This window comes from Camelina sativa, chromosome 19 (assembly GCF_000633955.1).
Source record: "Camelina sativa cultivar DH55 chromosome 19, Cs, whole genome shotgun sequence".
In the NCBI taxonomy this organism is placed as follows: Eukaryota; Viridiplantae; Streptophyta; class Magnoliopsida; order Brassicales; family Brassicaceae; genus Camelina; species Camelina sativa.
Genome location: NC_025703.1, coordinates 1881907 through 1898877, shown reverse-complemented (window position 1 = coordinate 1898877; position 16971 = coordinate 1881907). Strand labels below are relative to the sequence as shown.

The 16971-nt window shown below is 36.3% G+C and overlaps 5 protein-coding genes across 6 annotated transcripts in view; 3 read left to right on the top strand and 2 right to left on the bottom strand.

Annotated features, from left to right (window-relative positions):
• LOC104764156 lies at nucleotides 1058-3200 on the top strand. Of its 2 annotated transcripts, XM_010487617.2 has the most exons (5): nucleotides 1058-1268; nucleotides 1821-1984; nucleotides 2077-2388; nucleotides 2476-2694; nucleotides 2813-3200. In XM_010487617.2, the coding sequence occupies exons 2-5, from the start codon at nucleotides 1898-1900 to the stop codon at nucleotides 3077-3079; spliced, it is 885 nt and encodes a 294-aa protein (XP_010485919.1). In that variant the 5' UTR covers nucleotides 1058-1268; nucleotides 1821-1897; the 3' UTR covers nucleotides 3080-3200. The 2 variants fall into 2 exon arrangements, with proteins under 2 accessions (XP_010485919.1, XP_019096188.1); XM_019240643.1 differs by lacking the exon at nucleotides 1058-1268 and having other exon boundaries at nucleotides 1288-1984.
• LOC104764155 (sugar transporter ERD6-like 8) lies at nucleotides 4528-8267 on the bottom strand. The gene is made up of 18 exons (XM_010487615.2): nucleotides 7975-8267; nucleotides 7666-7840; nucleotides 7494-7556; nucleotides 7303-7392; nucleotides 7096-7155; nucleotides 6913-6978; nucleotides 6718-6783; nucleotides 6411-6486; nucleotides 6230-6294; nucleotides 6048-6140; nucleotides 5877-5957; nucleotides 5709-5793; nucleotides 5495-5604; nucleotides 5346-5405; nucleotides 5180-5233; nucleotides 5043-5102; nucleotides 4841-4955; nucleotides 4528-4748 (listed from the first exon to the last, which is right to left on the bottom strand). The coding sequence occupies exons 2-18, from the start codon at nucleotides 7822-7824 to the stop codon at nucleotides 4636-4638; spliced, it is 1416 nt and encodes a 471-aa protein (XP_010485917.1). The 5' UTR covers nucleotides 7825-7840; nucleotides 7975-8267; the 3' UTR covers nucleotides 4528-4635.
• LOC104764154 (receptor-like cytosolic serine/threonine-protein kinase RBK2) lies at nucleotides 9746-12491 on the top strand. The gene is made up of 8 exons (XM_010487614.1): nucleotides 9746-9957; nucleotides 10204-10316; nucleotides 10437-10871; nucleotides 10980-11231; nucleotides 11305-11542; nucleotides 11628-11763; nucleotides 11887-12036; nucleotides 12280-12491. Exons 1-8 carry the CDS (start codon nucleotides 9905-9907, stop codon nucleotides 12448-12450), a joined length of 1548 nt encoding a protein of 515 aa, XP_010485916.1. The 5' UTR covers nucleotides 9746-9904; the 3' UTR covers nucleotides 12451-12491.
• On the top strand, nucleotides 12745-15233 carry LOC104764153 (paramyosin-like). The gene has a single exon (XM_010487613.2). It carries the CDS (start codon nucleotides 12875-12877, stop codon nucleotides 14753-14755), a length of 1881 nt encoding a protein of 626 aa, XP_010485915.1. The 5' UTR covers nucleotides 12745-12874; the 3' UTR covers nucleotides 14756-15233.
• Nucleotides 15483-16971, bottom strand: part of LOC104764151 (gibberellin receptor GID1A) — a 4038-nt gene continuing 2549 nt past the window's right edge. The window contains exon 3 of the mRNA XM_010487612.2: nucleotides 15483-16758. Coding sequence (XP_010485914.1) covers nucleotides 15971-16758 — 788 coding nt within the window. The 3' untranslated portion in view covers nucleotides 15483-15970. The remainder of the gene's footprint in view (nucleotides 16759-16971) is intronic.

Genomic DNA, 16971 nt, shown 5'->3' with positions numbered 1-16971 from the left:
GTATTATCAAGAAAAAGGATTCGCTTATGGCAAGTTTTCTATTTAATATTTTAAAATAAGAATGAGTTTACATTGAAAGGCTAACTGTTTATGCTGATATTACATTCATGCATGGTTTTTACACTACAAGAAAATAGGTCGTTTTCCTACAACGTTTCCTACGAATATTTTGGAAAGAGTATTTTCCTTCGTAAAACCTGCTAACTTTTGACGGAAAAAAGAGGTGGAAGGAAAATAGAAAAGAAAAAACCTTCACAAAAAGAAAAAAGAAAAGCGAAGGAAATTACCTTCGAAAATCCATCGAAATATATTTTCGAAAGAAAAGTAGAAAGTAAATTGCAAGAAAAGGGAAGGATAAATAGGAGAAGGAATTAGGAAGGGGTAATTGTTATCATTTTCCTTCGAAACATATTTCGTAGGGTAATCCGAAGGAAAACAGAAGGTATAAAATAGGAAAAATAAGTCGAAGAAAATTCGAAAGAAAATACCCTTCGACTTTCCTTCGAATTATTAGTGGTATGAAAAGTCGTAGGGAATTGAAAGATAATATCAAAATAGGAACTTGATATTTTGTTACTTCAGTAAAAACGTCAAACAGGTTGGAGAGTTTGATGAAGAGTTTGATTCTGCTTGATCTGATTCAGACTAAACAAAGTAAGCGTCAATAATTTTTTATATTTTAAAAGCATAAATTGGTTAATTTAATTGAAGCTTTTTAATTCTTATAAGAAAACTGAAATTAGAAAATAAACTTAAAATTTATCTTTCTATATAAATAATACTGGAAATAGAAAAAGTATTTGCAACAGAAATATTATCAATAAATTTATTTAAAAATACAAAATTATTTATGAAAATATGATTATTAAAAAAAAACATAATTTTATAAACCAGGAATTTGTACTTAGGCATGTAATATTATTTGAAATTGGGCATTTACTCAACCTTATTCTGTACTGGGCTTTAGCAGAATTGTTTTGTTAATGGGCTTGAAACCTCATTACAAACTCCTTCTAGGTGAAAAAATCTTAGAAACAACTCCACGCAGAATTTTCACCCCTTTCACCTCTCACTTACAGACGAAGAGATCAGCCGTTGGATCTGCTTCATCTTCTGTGTCTTTTTCACCGATTCTTTATGGACGACGATCTCTCTCAACTCTTAACCGTCGGATCCTTCTATTTCTTCTCATGTCTAAGCGGAAAGGATCGAGTCAAAGGATGACTGACAATTCTTCGTGGTCTCCGCTTGTATCGCCACAATTTTCGGTATGTATTTGTACTCAAAAACTTGGAAAGCCATTGTAATTTTTTAATTTTTTACGATTCGTAATTTCGGTTAATTCTTGTTTTCTCTGGATTTTTATGTTAGGTTTTGCAACTGATATCAATTTAATTATTTTACCAAATGTATTATTTTTCCTTCTAGGGGCAAGGCATTCATTTATATAGATTCAGTAGTGTTCTATCTCTATTCGATAAGTATAGTCATTCATGTAACTCCACGAAGGCTAAATAATATTCAGTTACAACTAGGAAGAATCAAAATAAAAAAATAGGATTCTAAACAGGAATAGATACTGCTCTTTCTAGAACGCTAGCTATGTGTCCAAAATGGTATCTTCTTGCTCTCATGTTCTTTGAATCGGTTTATAGAAGTAGTTGTTAATTTGGGTGGTCCATTGACATGGTCTGCCATACATGTTCTTGGTATCGCTTCTTGTTCTTGCGTTTGCAAAGCATACAATACTCTCTTTTTTTTTGAACTTAATCAATTCATCTTACATGTTCTGTTTTTTGAGTGTTATGTTTTTTTTTCAGGAACATACTCGGCAAAACTATGAACGTTTCATGGCAGATCCTAAAGATCCGGTAAGATAACAAAGCAGATCCTAAAGATGCTAAAATCTGATCTCCCAAAGCCATATCCAACATATCGATCTCTCCCACTTGAAATTAAAAAACGTTGGTTCAGAGCCTTTGCGGTAAATAACTCCTTTCTGTGTATGATGTTTTAAAGTAATCTATAACTGGTTAGTGGTTTCTAATTTGTCTTCATTCGGTCATCTACATGCAGCAAGAGTTCAACTGGGACCCCAACATCACAGAGTATGTTCGCACACACTACAACAAGCAAGCCAAAGCATCTTTCAAAGCAAATGTTCGTGAGTGGAAGAAAACATGGAAGGACAAAGGTCCTGAGAACTTACCGGATTGGATGAAGGCAAAGAAAAGTCTATTTGATGGTTACATCAGGATGTGGACAAATAAGAAAACCATAGGGATTGCTGCCCAAAACTCTACCAATCGGGGAAGTACAAGAGGTGGTTTAGGGGTGGCTAAACACAACAATGGTGCAAAAACATATGAACGACGTTGGGATGAGATAGTAAGTAGTTCTATTACTCAGCTCTATGTTTGTTTCTTACGCCAATTGTGTTCTGTCTGTAATTGTAGTTGTTTCTGTTTTTCTCAGACAATTGAGCTAGGAACAGAGCCTAATATGATTCATTTCATGGAACAAACACACTTAGACAAAAAGACCAGAACCATTAGCGATATGAAGACAAAACACTATCTTGATATGGCTTCTAGTCAGGTGGAGCTCATCCAATCTCAACGGCAACCTGATGGTGATGCTTCGCTTCAAACAAATCCTCTTACACGAGAGGAGATTAACTCTATTATGCGTGGTGTAAGTTACTCTTACACAAAAAAAATTTAACTCTTGCATTTTCAGATTATGCTAAGCTTCTACAATCTCTTTCATTGGCCAATGAGATTAATTTACATGTCTTGGTTTTATCTTACAGATTGTTCCGAAGGTTAGAGGAAAACGTTATGGGTTTGGTAACCTTCTTGACGATGAATGCCCGTCTTCCTCTTCAGCTCCACGACAGATTCCTAAATTACAAGAGGAGATTCAAACTTTGAAGGCTAGAGAACTGGAGAAGGACGCTCAGACCAAGTATCTCATGGAGTGCAACAAACTCCTTGTAGGTCGGTTTCCTGATCTACAACCACCTGGCTGCCCGGTGACACCAACCGTCGAAGACGATGATGACGCAACACAACCTTAGAAGCAGGTCTCCAGGCAAGAAGTTTTTTGGTAGTTGATTTTCAACTGAAGATGTAAAATTGTATGGATTGAAACTATTTTTGGTACTGTTTTTGGATTTAATGAAATATGTATTCCTTCTATTGTTTATAAATTAAATTAAAAAAGCAAAATATTTTGGGAACAAAAAAATAATTAATTTGGGGTCTGATATACGAAAGTAGATTTAATTTGGGGTTTGATCTAGGAAAATAGAATGATGTTTTTGAAGGAAAATAGAATTAAATTTTTGAAATAATGTGGTTAATGATTCGAAGGAAAATTGAAAGGTAATAATAGAAGGGAAATTGTGAGAAACTTTCGTAGGAAAACGAAAGAAAACTATTAGAAGGAAACATTGAAGGAATCAATTTCCTTCAAATATATCGAAGGTAAATGGACGATGCTACCTTTCACTCTTCTTGCGTTTTTCCTACGAAATTTCCTTCAAACACAGATTTGAAGGAAATTGGAAAGATTTTTTCTTCCAAATTCGCACAAATTTCAATTATCTTCGGGCTATTAACTCCTTCGTTTTTGGTAGGTAAACGGTAACAAATAACAGTTTTCTTCTAAATTCCGTTTATTTCCGCGGTAGGAATTCAAACAATTTCTTGTAGTGTTAGTAATTGGTGATGTGGACAAATTCATTTTAAAAAAAATATATCTCTCAACTGTTTAATGTGGTGGTGCAATATCTAAAACGTACTCTCAATCTGCATATCACATATTTCTGAGAGAGATTAAAGTGTAGTTGATCCAAATTTGTCAATAACAAATTCTAAAAAAATATTATTACGATACTAGTATGACAACTATTCAACGTGATAAACCCTAAAAATTATAATACGAATATATACAGGCCCTAATAACACCTTGCATCTGTACTAATAGGTAAACGTAAGAACGGTGACCAGTGACCACCCGACCACGAAGAAATTTATTGGTACTAAAAGTAAACGTAAGAATGAAATGTAGGATAAAAAAATTCAGTTGATAAAAAGAAGACAAAAACAAACAAATAAGAATTAAAATATGGCCACGAATTTGTCGCGGTGGTTGATCATGTCAATAGATTCAATACTCTAGCAGCTACTTTACGCGTTTTCTTTCTTATTTTAATTTAACTTAAGTGGATGTTACATATTGGCAGTTTAACGTTTTTTTAATCATAATGTGTAAAGCGAAAGATTATATATTAATAGACGAAACCGTGATAACACAATACTCGTTTTAGTCTACACTCAATCTTTTAATCAAACTACCTAAATTCCAAAAACATTCAAAATGGAGCCTGTTAGGTCCTTCTTCTTTTATCTTTTTAAATTGTAAGCATTGACTTTGATCAGGAAAACCTTTTACCAAAGAACGAAACATGCCCATTCCAATTGATCACTAGTGAACTTGTTAAATTTATATGCAGAGCTTCGGTTAACAAACAAGAAAGTTCAGTTATATTTAAAAATATATGGCATGCATTTGCAACTTTTGCATGTAGATATTTGTTACTTATATAAAGAAAAAACATTAATTGTAGAATTACATCATCATTGCTTGAATCTCTTCCAAGGTTCTGCCTTTGGTTTCAGGAACAAGTTTTGCTATGAAGATAATAGCTAATACACATACCCCACCATACACATAGAATGCACCTGAAAACAATTAAATATATATATGGTCAACACTATTCATTTGTTGTTTGTTAATTTACCTTAGTTATGTAAATAAAAGAAAAAAGTAATACCATGAGGGCTCCAAATCATGAGAAAGTTGAACGTGAAGGAAACAAACCAAGAACTTAACCAATTTACCACAGTGACAAGTCCTCCAGCAGTTCCTTTGAGATTTATTGGAAATATCTGCATTTTTTAATAAGTTATAAGGTTAATGTCAAGAATATTTATCGAATGTGAATATGTGAACATTCTATATTGTTTAAAAATTACCTCAGACATTATAACCCATGGGATTGCACCCATTCCAATCGAGAATGAACCGATATAAACCTGAAAATTGAATTTCTTGATCAAACTAGCAAGGATTAAACCGGATGTTAAAACCAATAATTGGGTTCATTGCTTACCAAGACACCGGTAACTGCAAGGGCCGGGATGAGATCAAGTGCTAAACCATGGGCCTGATTAATTAACATTAAAACCAAAGTCATTGTGGTTATATAATCTATACGTCCTTATTTCCTAATTACCTCAAACGACTCTACCTAAGCTTAATATTTTGATTGAACCGACCTTCAAAAGAAATGAATTTCCGATGAGCAAACATCCAATCAACATCCCAACAGCTGATGCCTGCAATGTACAACCGACATTGTCAGACCGGACAATCTAAACCGGTATTTTGCGGTTTATTGGAAACCCAAGCTAAGTAAGAACCATACCAAAAGAAGTGGCCTTCTTCCAAGCCTATCGATTAGCAATGTTGCACCGAGTGCTGTTAGAACAACTTGTTCGATCGAGTACAAAATGCTTCCAAGAGTTGGGGATGCTCCTGGTATTACCAAAACCGGAACATAACAAACCGATGAATATTGGTCTAAGATAAAAAACAATGATAGTGTTCAACTTTTTGCTAGATCTTGTTCGAATTATAACCTGCTGATACGAATATTTGTTGTGCGTAAAATATAACACCATTTATTCCGACGCACTGCTGGAAAACCATCAAACCAACTCCCACCTGATACAATACAACCATAAGACTAAACCAAATATAACAGAGAAACATAATTACCGTCAGTTATTGGAATTGAAGATTCTTACAATCACAAATCGAATGTTCTTTTTGTCAACAAGGTCCCATAGTGTGGTTTTTGGGAGGTGGGCCAGAGTCGCCAAGTACTCCTATAAACCGGAATCCAAATATTAGAAATGTCATGTGACGTACCAAACCGGTTTCTTATTTCGACTTTTCTGGTTTAATTGAGTTGGTACCTTGATATCTTCGGCTTCTCTTGTGATATTGGCGTGAGGACCTCTCAGTTTCTGCAACGCAATTTTAAAATCGTAGTGGCGGCCAACCATTTCCTTTAAACACGAAACGCGTCCGAGTTACGTCGGTTAGTTTCCAGCCATAGGTTCTAAACCGAAATTCATATATGGAGCTTTGATCTTACCAGCCATCTAGGTGATTCAGGGATGAACCAAGTCCCAAAGAATAGAACCACGCACGGTGCGACGCCTGAAATTGGTTGATTAAACCTGGTTAATTTTGTTATAACCAAATGAAATTTACTACCATAGTTACTAAACCAATACCAAATGTTTCCGGTTAAGCTACCGCACAGACAAATTTACCGGTTAATGCAAGAGTTCTCCAGTTTACGACAGCGCCTATGAGGAACATAGAAGCCAATCCGATAACAAGAAAGAGCTGCAACATTAACAATATTACTAATCAAAAAAATATTTTCCAATATAGTTATGTTTTGTTTATTAAAATTAAAAATAATTGAAACAGCTCAAGTACTATTATGATTTTCTACCACAAATAAACCCTTTTTTCACAAGCTTGAAATTCTAATACACAAAACATTTGCTAGTTCATATTGAATATGACTATGTTGTAACCATCATACATTTCTATGGGATCATATAAAATCACCTGGTTAAGCGTCGCTAATGCTCCTCGTAAATTTCTCGGACTGATTTCGGCGATGAAAACCGGTACCTACACAGAAATCAGTGCAAATGTGAGTTTCATGACAAAAAGGCATAATAATATGGCTTTTTATCCATAAGGGTATATAGCTTTGTAACATGTCCTAAGAAAAAAAAAAAGCTTTGTAACATGTCATACCACATAGGAAAGCGTACCACAACCATAACCCGTGAGAAATCTTCCAAAATCCAAAGGTACGTCACCCTTATAACATCGAAAAAATTAAACAACAATATTGAAATCGTTAATTTTCAATATTATTTAAATTTTTTCTTTTTAAGACAAATAGTGAAGAAATTTTTTGCACATAGAAAGAAAAACCTTGGCGAAGTAAATAATAAGCCAACCGATGGCAGAGATCACTGAAGCCAACCTCATGGCCTGTCTCGAAAAACCATGTGAACCAAAAACTATATTAATATATTATGTTTTAGTTTAGAAAATATGATTGTGACTGAAATATTACAAAATGCAACATATCACAAAATGATTATTGTGTGCTTGTGGAGATGTTTAGCTAAGTTATACCCCTTTGCGACCAATGAAATCGGAGATCTTCCCCGATGTAATGGCGCCGAGCACTGCTCCCACATTCAATATCGATCCGAAAACTGAAAACTAGATTAGCCAAAACACACAAACAAAAATTTGAGAAATATACATACTATATCGCAACACATCTATAAAATGTAGAATACATAATTTATATGCTTAGAAACCTGGGAATATGATAAATCAAGCTCTTCCATAATCCCAAACTGGGTCGGAGCGGAATACCCCACCTATTAAAACAAAAACAACACACACACACACAAAGATTGTCTCGTATCTTGTAAGGGGATTAATTGAAAAAGGTTAAAAGTTAGAGATAGAGTAAAAAAAAAATCTTACGCATGTTCCAAACTCGAAGGAACCACAAACGGCAATGAATGTGCTTAGATAAACCATCCACGAAGCTTCTTCTGAGACGTCAGATTCTTTCTCCGGTAGCAGCAACGGCTCAGATTTTCCGTTCATTTTCTCCATGTCGTCGTCTTTTCTTCTCGTCATTTTCTTCGCAATTCCCCTTTTCCAAATCAACCGCAACGAATACTTATCAATTTTTATTTGTACGTAGATATAAGATGTGTAACAACTTTTTCGCTATGTGAATCTGTTCAAGAAAAAAAAAAAAGGAAAAATAGAATTTGGATAACTTACCGGAGGAGATGGAGAAGGCACCGTGTTTTTAGATCTCAAAACTCTTGATATGTTTTGAGTTTATATATATATATATATATATATATATATATATATATATGTCTATATTTATCTCTCTGTAAACCAACACATGTATGTATGTATGTATATATATATATATTGTAGAGCATAAACGATAGCTAGGCTGGCTTAGTTAAAACCCATGCATGATGATTTTGGACGAATTAGACAATTTGAACTAATTTATTCTAGATACTACTATAAAAGTCCGATGCATTAGCAATTATAAATTGTTGAGTGACTCAACAATTACCAGCATCTATATAATCCAAAGTAGTAATTACCAGCATCTATATAATCTACTAATTTACATATTGCACGGTAATAAATATTATTTTTACAATTGATATTCAATAATATTTTCTTTTCCTCAAAATATTCACAAATGATACAATGTTACATCATGCAGTGTGTGACTAGATTGGTAATATGCATGCTTTGTTATCATTGCTATTTCTTTTTGGTGATGGTTTATGACATATTGACATACACAATGACGTGTAATTGACTCAAAGATTTGATCCGTTACGACCCTTGTTTCCCGCGGATCCGATGCTCTTTTTGGACTTTGGTCTTTCCCCCCAGCTGTGATATATAGTATCCAGTAAAGCTTTATACAAATTAGTATACCTGCAGATTGTGAAATGGTTAACGAATGGGTCTATAAATTCAACCTCTTCAAACTATAAGTCTATAACTGCAGATTGTGAAATAGTAATCCCCCCCCAGTCTATAACCTCTTTTGTCGGCTCAGTTGAACTGAATATGTTGGAACCCAGTGCTAGCGAAATAAATTATTTAACCATCGTTATAGAACGTAGGGTATTTGATTTGATAAAACAGAACAGTACGTCAGTACCTAACAAGATGTTCATAATGATCGATGTCCCCCATCTTACACAACAATTAAGTATTGAACAATCATTTCAATTATTCATTTCAATCATCATTGTGATGACAACTTTAACCATCTAAAACTTAACTAAGATAACCCTTGAAATAATAGTTAGGAATCAAGAAAAAACAAAGAAAACCCATCAATATCTCAGAAAAAAAAAATCATATAATTGGGTTCAAAGCAATAAAGTCAATGCAGGTTTTAATGCAGGCTTTCTGCATCATATACACGCACAAAAATTATCCTATTTATAAGAAACCACAAAACGAGTAATTTTTATTACTTGAAAAAAACAGAATAGGTGTTATTTTCATCGTTTGTCCCAAATAAAAAAGTATTATTTTCATCCTCATCACAATATATACTTTTTTTTTATGGATCAAGTATCACAAACATATATACAAGAATGTAAAATACTTGGATAGATTTACTTGGGTTTCCTTTACTTTTAGTTAATAACTAAAAAGTACAAATCCCTTGATTATGAATCTATGATCAACCAGATAAAGAAACTATGAAAATCTTTTCATCTTTAAAAGACTCTAAATTAGGGGATACCATAGGACTTAGGATAACGAGACGACATACAAATCGAGTTCTACGGACCCTTTTCGCAATAAATGAAGCTAAGAGAAGTGTCGATTCAATCCAAAGAGAGAAAATCAAAAGGTATTGCTAAATATAGGATTTAGTCATATTAGAGTCTAATTAATAGCTTAACAAACAAAAAAACTAGTAGATCTACCATTGGTAAACGAAAGAAACAATTAAATTAGTAATCAAATTTTTAAACACAAAGACAAAACCTTTTCTTTCGGATGTCTCGAGACGAACACCAAAGTTCAAAAACTTCTTTCTATTTTTCTTTTTGGAAACAAACTTCTTTCTATTTCTTTTCCATGTTCCTCTGTCTTTGGTTCTTTTAGGTTTATGAGAAAATCTTAAAAGTTTCAAAGAAAATAAAACTTTGTCATGGCGGTAGACCAAAGCAAGGAAGCTTCTCCCTTGTGTTGTGCTCTTCCAATGTAAATTATTCATACCAAATAAATTATTTTTCTATGTTTTCTTATGTTTGTTCTCATATTTGATAAAGTTCTCTCTGTAGACATGATATGAATGTCTGAAAGTTTGGAATTTTATCTATTGTTCTGCTACTTTTTCAATGAAACTTCATAAATGTTTAAGCATATTAAAGAACTTTCCCAACTATTTTCTCTCACTTCCCTGGACAATTTACTTATTGTTCTTCTATTCCGAATCTTGGGAGGCAGGTACAACTCTAAATATTCAAGTTATGTCACTGAAGAAGATTACAACGACGTGAACCATACGACAAAACACAAAAGAACCAACGCTTTTCTCATGAATTCTGCTTCAGCTCACGGTAACATCCAGCTCCTCTGTTTCATGCTCTGTTCTCCTTGTCCTATGTTTTCTCATGCATTGCTTGTAGATCACGAAAACCTATCTTCTTCCAACGTTTTCTCTCTTATTCTCCTCTCAGATCTAAGATGTCTAGAGGTAGAGAAAGAAAAGCAAGACCCTAAATCACCGAGAGGAGCCCTCGAAGCCTGCTTAACCCGATGCTCAATCTCTTCCTCCTCATCTTCCTCTGATGATCCTCCTCCTCCAAACAGAGAAGCTAGCGATAAGAACAACACAGACGCAGATGCAGATGCAGACGCAAACGTACGGTGCATTAATCACAGAGCATCTTCTAACTGGGGAAAGTTCTTCAAGCTATGGAAACGCAGATCCATGAAACGCCTCTCTTCCTTTCCTCCTTTGAGCGGCGCTGCCCCATCTATCTCCAAACGCAACAAAAGCGCAGATCCACATATCAATGGTTTGATCCTTCACGACATCTACAATTTCCAATCATCTCTTCACAACTTCTCAATCTCTGACATCGAAATCGCAACTGACTATTTCAATCCCGGTATCTGAGTTATATATACATACTCTGTTTTACTTTTACTATAAAGAACTGTTTGGGTGCTTCTCTGTGACAGTGATTGAAAAAGATGCTTCTACTAAATGTTTGCAGAAAACATTATCGGAAGAGGTGGTTATGCGGAGGTGTACCAAGGAATTTTACCAGAAGGGAAGCTAATTGCTGTGAAACGTTTGACGAAAGGCACACCGGACGAGCAAACAGCCGAGTTTTTGTCGGAACTTGGTATAATAGCTCATGTTGATCATCCTAACACAGCCAAATTCATCGGTTGTTGTATCGAGGGTGGAATGCATCTCGTTTTCCGGCTATCTCCTCTTGGAAGCCTAGGCTCTCTCCTCCATGGTTCGTATGTCCACCCCTAAACTTAAACGAATAGATCTGACTTTTAAACTTATCAGTTCTAAACGTATCTCAGGACCATCAAAAGATAAGCTGACTTGGAGCAGACGTTACAAGGTGGCGTTAGGAACAGCAGATGGACTAATGTATCTTCATGAGAGTTGTCAAAGACGAATCATTCATCGAGACATCAAAGCCGATAACATTCTTCTCACCGAAGATTTTCAACCGCAAATTTGTGATTTTGGGTTAGCCAAATGGCTTCCCAAGCAATTGACGCACCATAACGTATCCAAATTCGAGGGAACATTCGGGTAACTATTTGAAACTTTTAGCAAAACATTTATGGGTTTTGTTTTGTAGTTCAATGAAGAATTTGGTTTCGACAATGTTTTATAGGTACTTTGCACCAGAATATTTCATGCACGGAATTGTCGACGAGAAGACTGATGTTTTTGCCTTTGGAGTTCTCCTCCTCGAGCTCATAACCGGTCATCCTGCTCTTGACGAGTCTCAGCAGAGCCTAGTCTTATGGGTGAGTATGAAGACCGGTTTGAAATTTGAGACTAAACCGTACCGGTTCACAGTCAATTCGACATTCCTTTTTATCAGTCTGGTACGATTTATATATGTTTCATTTTCTCTTATATGGTCACAGGCTAAGCCATTGCTAGACAAAAAAGCGATAAGAGAACTGGTGGATCCATCGCTTGGAGATGAGTATAACCGAGAAGAGCTAATCCGGTTAACTTCCACGGCTTCTTTATGCATCGAGCAGTCTTCTCTTCTACGACCCAGGATGAGCCAGGTACAATTTAAATCCATTCCGGTTTAGGTTTAAAAGTGGTAAAGAAACAAATGTCAAATTCTTGTAGTCTTGTAGAGCACGGTTTGGTTTCCGGTTCTGAATCTACGGTACCAACATAATCTACTTGTCCCTTGTGTGATTAGCTTAACGGCTTAGTCCAGTCTAAAGTCTAAACGTCATCTAGATGCTGACCGTTTTGAATCTGGTTTAATCGGTTAAATTACTTTTGACATGAGTATTCAGGTTGTGGAGTTATTACTAGGTCAAGAAGGTGTCGTGATGACTCCAAGAGAAGCCAAGAGAAAAATGATGCAACGAACGTATTCTGAAGAATCATTAGATAGTGTAGAATATAACTCAACTAAGCACTTGAGAGATCTTGATCGCATTCGTGAGATTGCTTTAGCTTCTTAAAATTCAACAAGAATACTTAATAATACTATTCTTGTTTTGTTTTTTTTTTATCATTGGAGAATGTAAATTNAAATTATGAAAAAACTAAAAAAAAAAAAAAAAAAAAGAAAAAGAAAAAGACTAGAAACGATTACTAAAAAACTAAAATCATATGGTTTTTGATTACGATTGAACCGAGACGATTAATATCACGAGGGAGTCACGTGCAACTTTACGAAAAATATCGAGAATCAGAGAAGACCGATGATGATAAGATAAGATAATTAATACCTTCAAAATCTGGGCCATGAATTTTGAATTTTGCAAACTTACCCCCAAAAGAAAAAAAAACGTTTCGTCTCTCTCAAAACGAGTTTGAGTCTGACCATCGAAATCCCCAAAAACCCTAATCTCCGCCACCACTTTCGAGAATCCGCAGAAACCAATGGCTAAGAAGAAAGCGTCGCGTAACAGTAACGAAACCGCTACTAATGATAACCAGAAAGCACACGAGGCTGACAAGAAAGCCACGGCGCTCAGTCGTCAGTCTTCCATGGAAGAACACGATTCTTCCGAGGAGAGGTTCCAGAACTTGAAGTCTCTCAACGAGATGCTTCTCAAACAGGCTATGGAGAAGAGAAATCAGATCGATTCGCTCGTTCACGCCAAGGACGAGTTGGAGACCGAGTTGGCTCGTTTCGCGTCGGAGAAAACGGGTTTGCGTGGCGAGTTGGATCAGGTGAGTGATGAGAATTTCGGGTTGAAGATTGAGTTGGGTTTGGTTGTTGATTTTGTTGAGAGCCGGTTTAGAGAGATGGGTGTTGGAGTTGAGAGGTTGATGAGGGATGGAGAGAGCGAGATTAGGGTTTTGAAAGGGGAAAGAAATGAGCTTATGGGTAAGGTTGAGATGGAGAAAGAAGAGTTGGGGAAGGTCTGTGATGAGAGGGACTTTATCAAGAACCGGTTTGATTCACAGAGTGAGGAAGCAAATCGTTTGAAGGAATGTGTGGTTCGGTTGGAGGAGAAAGAATCCGATTTGGAGATTGTGATTGGGAAATTGAAATCAGAAAACGATAAGTTGGTGAAGGAGAGGGAGGTGAGGGAAGAGTTGATCGAAGCGGTAAACAAGGAGAAGATTGGTTTGGAGAAGACAATTGAGGATGGGAAGAAGGAGATTGATGGACTGAAGAGTGAGATCAAAGCGCTGTTGAGTGAAAAGAATGAGATGGAGAGTGTAAAGATTGAACAGAAAGGGGAAATCTTGGAGTTGGAGAAAAAGCTAGACAAGCTGAATGAGACTGTGCAGAGTTTGACAAAGGAAGAGAGGATTTTGAAGGATCTAGTTATCAGGTTGGAGAAGGATCTTGATGAGTCTATGGAGAAAGAGAGAAGAATGATTGTGGAAATTGATGCTTTAGGGAAAGAGAAGACTGTCAAGGTATCTGAGCTTGAGAGGTTAGTGGAGGAGAATAATTCAGTAGAGAAACAGATGGAGATGGTCAATATGCAGTCATCTGATAAGGAGAAGTTGATTGACCAGTTGTCTAGGGAGAAGATTGAGCTTGAGGAGCGTGTTTTTAGTCGGGAGGCAAAGCTTGTTGAGCTGAATCAAAAAGCTGATGAGCTAACGCATGTTGTTGCTGTGCTGCAAAAGGATTGTGATGTTCAAACCAAATCTAACGATGAGCTTATCTGCAAAGTTGGTCAGCTAAATGATGCAATTGTGGAAGTTGAGCTCAAGAAAAAAGAAGCTGATAAGGCACTTGAGGAGGAGAAGAGACATGGAAAGGATCTTAAGGCAAAGGTTTTAAAATCAGAGAGGATGACTGAAACAACTTTAGAAGAGCTTGGGAAAATTAAGATTGAGCGCGAGAGGTTGTGTACAGTGAAGAATGATTTGGAGAGTCAGTCTGAATCACTGAAAACCGAAAAGGCTATACTTGAAAAGGAGCTTGTACAGCTCAAAAAAGCTTTGGATGCTCTGAAAGCAAAACTAGAATCCGCTGAAATAGATGCAAAACGCAGCTTTGTGATGGTAAAGAGTGCTGCATCTATGGTGTCTCAATTAGAGAACCAAGAAGATAGATTGATTAGCGAGCAACAGAAGCGAGAAAATGGAACAAAATCATATGCTGTGGAGCTTGAGTCGATAGAGAAAGCGTTCAAAAACAAAGAGGACATGATCGAGGAAATGAAGAAAGAAGCTGAGATCATGAAGCAATCAACGGAAGAGGCACACAAGAAGCAGAACTTCTGGACTCTCGTTTCTGCAGTAACTACAGTTTTTGCTGCTGCATCTTTTGCCTATACCGCTAGGACTCGTTAAACCGTCTCAGAATGGTTTTGCCACTTAACCACTATCATGAGTCATGACATTTATCACATTTACGAGTTTAGTCTGAGTATCATGTGAGCTTTTTACTCATACCTTGCAAATAATGTTGTTTTAGGTCTCAGCAACTATAATATGGAATATAATGTTTCTCCCTGAGATATATATCTGTGCATCCATTGATTTTCCTTATCTTGTTTTTGGACTTGTGAGCTGGCCTCTGTCTCTGATTAACCAAGCAAAAGTCTGGAGTTTAGACTGAAGAGACTTTTGGGTTCTGATGGAAGTTTTCAAGAACAAGAGGTTGAAGATTCCATGAAAATACACCGATTTGTAAAATGTACAAGGATTATGTTAATAGTTCATAATCCAAAGGCAAGTATATTCTTCATGTAGTGTTCTCTTTTGTGAAAACAGTTTGCATCAATTTCTATATATGGTCTTAAATTAAGGTGGACACCACTTCTGTACATTTTGTTTCGTTTATTGTCTTATTGGGCAAAACTATTTGCTCTCGTTTTTCTTGTTTCCTCAAGCTTTAGCTGTTTCTCATCATTGCACAAAAGATTCCTCACATGTAGAAACAAAAATCCTTCTATAGTTTTTTTGCTTTTTGAAACACAGAATTATTCTTTGTTTTTTTTTCGACGTTAAAGTTGTTGAATGAACAATATAACATTTAGAAGTGAAATAAACTAAGGGTTAGTAAAACACTCACTCGTATTTAACAGCATTTATACATGCACTGCTTCTTTTTGTAAAAACAATAGAGTACAACCAAAAAAAAGAGCAACAAAATACAATACAAACCCTAAATTTACCAAATTCACTACAATTTTTGTATATAAACATTACATTCTTGAAGTATATATAGTTACTTACCACTCCCATGCTGAGAAATCAGCTTTTAGTTAAGATAAAAGGCTAAAGACTAAAAGCTAAAAAGCCAAACATTACAGACGAAAAGAAAAAGGAGAAAATATAGTACTTGCTCTGTTCCTTTTTCAAGTCTTCCGAACGATTCGCTGTTCTTCTACAAGCTTCAACGTTTCATTATCCAGCGTTTTAAAACAGTCACAAACCTCCCACACACTTAGATACTAAACAGTAAAACAAAACTAACCGAGAGAGCATCTCACCTGTTTGTTAGTTTGAAAGACCTCTTGGCTCTGTTAAAATAGAGCTCATTTCTTTATCCCCGCGTTAACATCACTCTGCGTTTACAAACGCAGAAATCTCATCCATAACATTATGGAAATGATTGTTATTAGGCAAGAGGTAGAACCCAATCGTAGCGTTCTCTAAATGCATAAGCTGAACCTCTTGACCCGCTTTCCTGAGTCCTTCCGCGTAAGCCAACTGCCAATCTCGAATCAAATCCAAACCAGCAACAACCACAAGACTCTTTGGAAAACTCACTCCTTGTAAGCTTTTCCCTCTCGGGCTAAACGGATTACACGCTGGATGCTCTCTATCTTCTCCCTCTGGTAGAAAAGCTTTCCAATACCAATCACGGTCTCTAACCGTCACAAAGTATTTCCCATCCAAGCTTTTCTCAGACTCTGTTCTCTCATTCCCACCAAACATAGGATTCAAAAGAATGTTCCCCAAAACATCGATTCCAGACTCACCCGCTCTCAAAGCCACATTATGAGCGATGTTACCTCCAGAGCTATCACCCGCCAAGAAAACATGAACCTTTGAGTCTTTCTTGGATTTAAGCCAAGATCTCGAGTTAACCCAATTAAGAGCAATCCAACCATCATCATAAGCACAAGGGTAAGGATTCTCCGGTGCACGTCGGTAATTCACAGATACAACAACACATTTGCATACACCAACAAGCCTGCGACAAAGAGTGTCATAGATTGCACTGCTTGCAGAAGAATGAGCAAAGCTACCTCCGTGAAAGAAGAGTATAACAGGGACAACTTCGCCATCGACGGGCCTCTCAAGATCTAGAACACTAGGAGGTCGCTCTTGATCTGCGTAAGCTGGTCTGTAGACTCTGCTTAGAAGGTTGGTCCTGCGATCGATCAGGACATCGAATGAGAAAACACCATCAACTGGATAGGCGTTTGCAGTGACTTTACGGTCTAGATACTCAGCTAAGTGCCGGTTAAAAGTTCCATCGGGGCGACGCAGGATATTGTAAGCTACTTTAAAGTTGGATATTAGAACCCATGTATTGAGAGGAACCACTGTCTGCA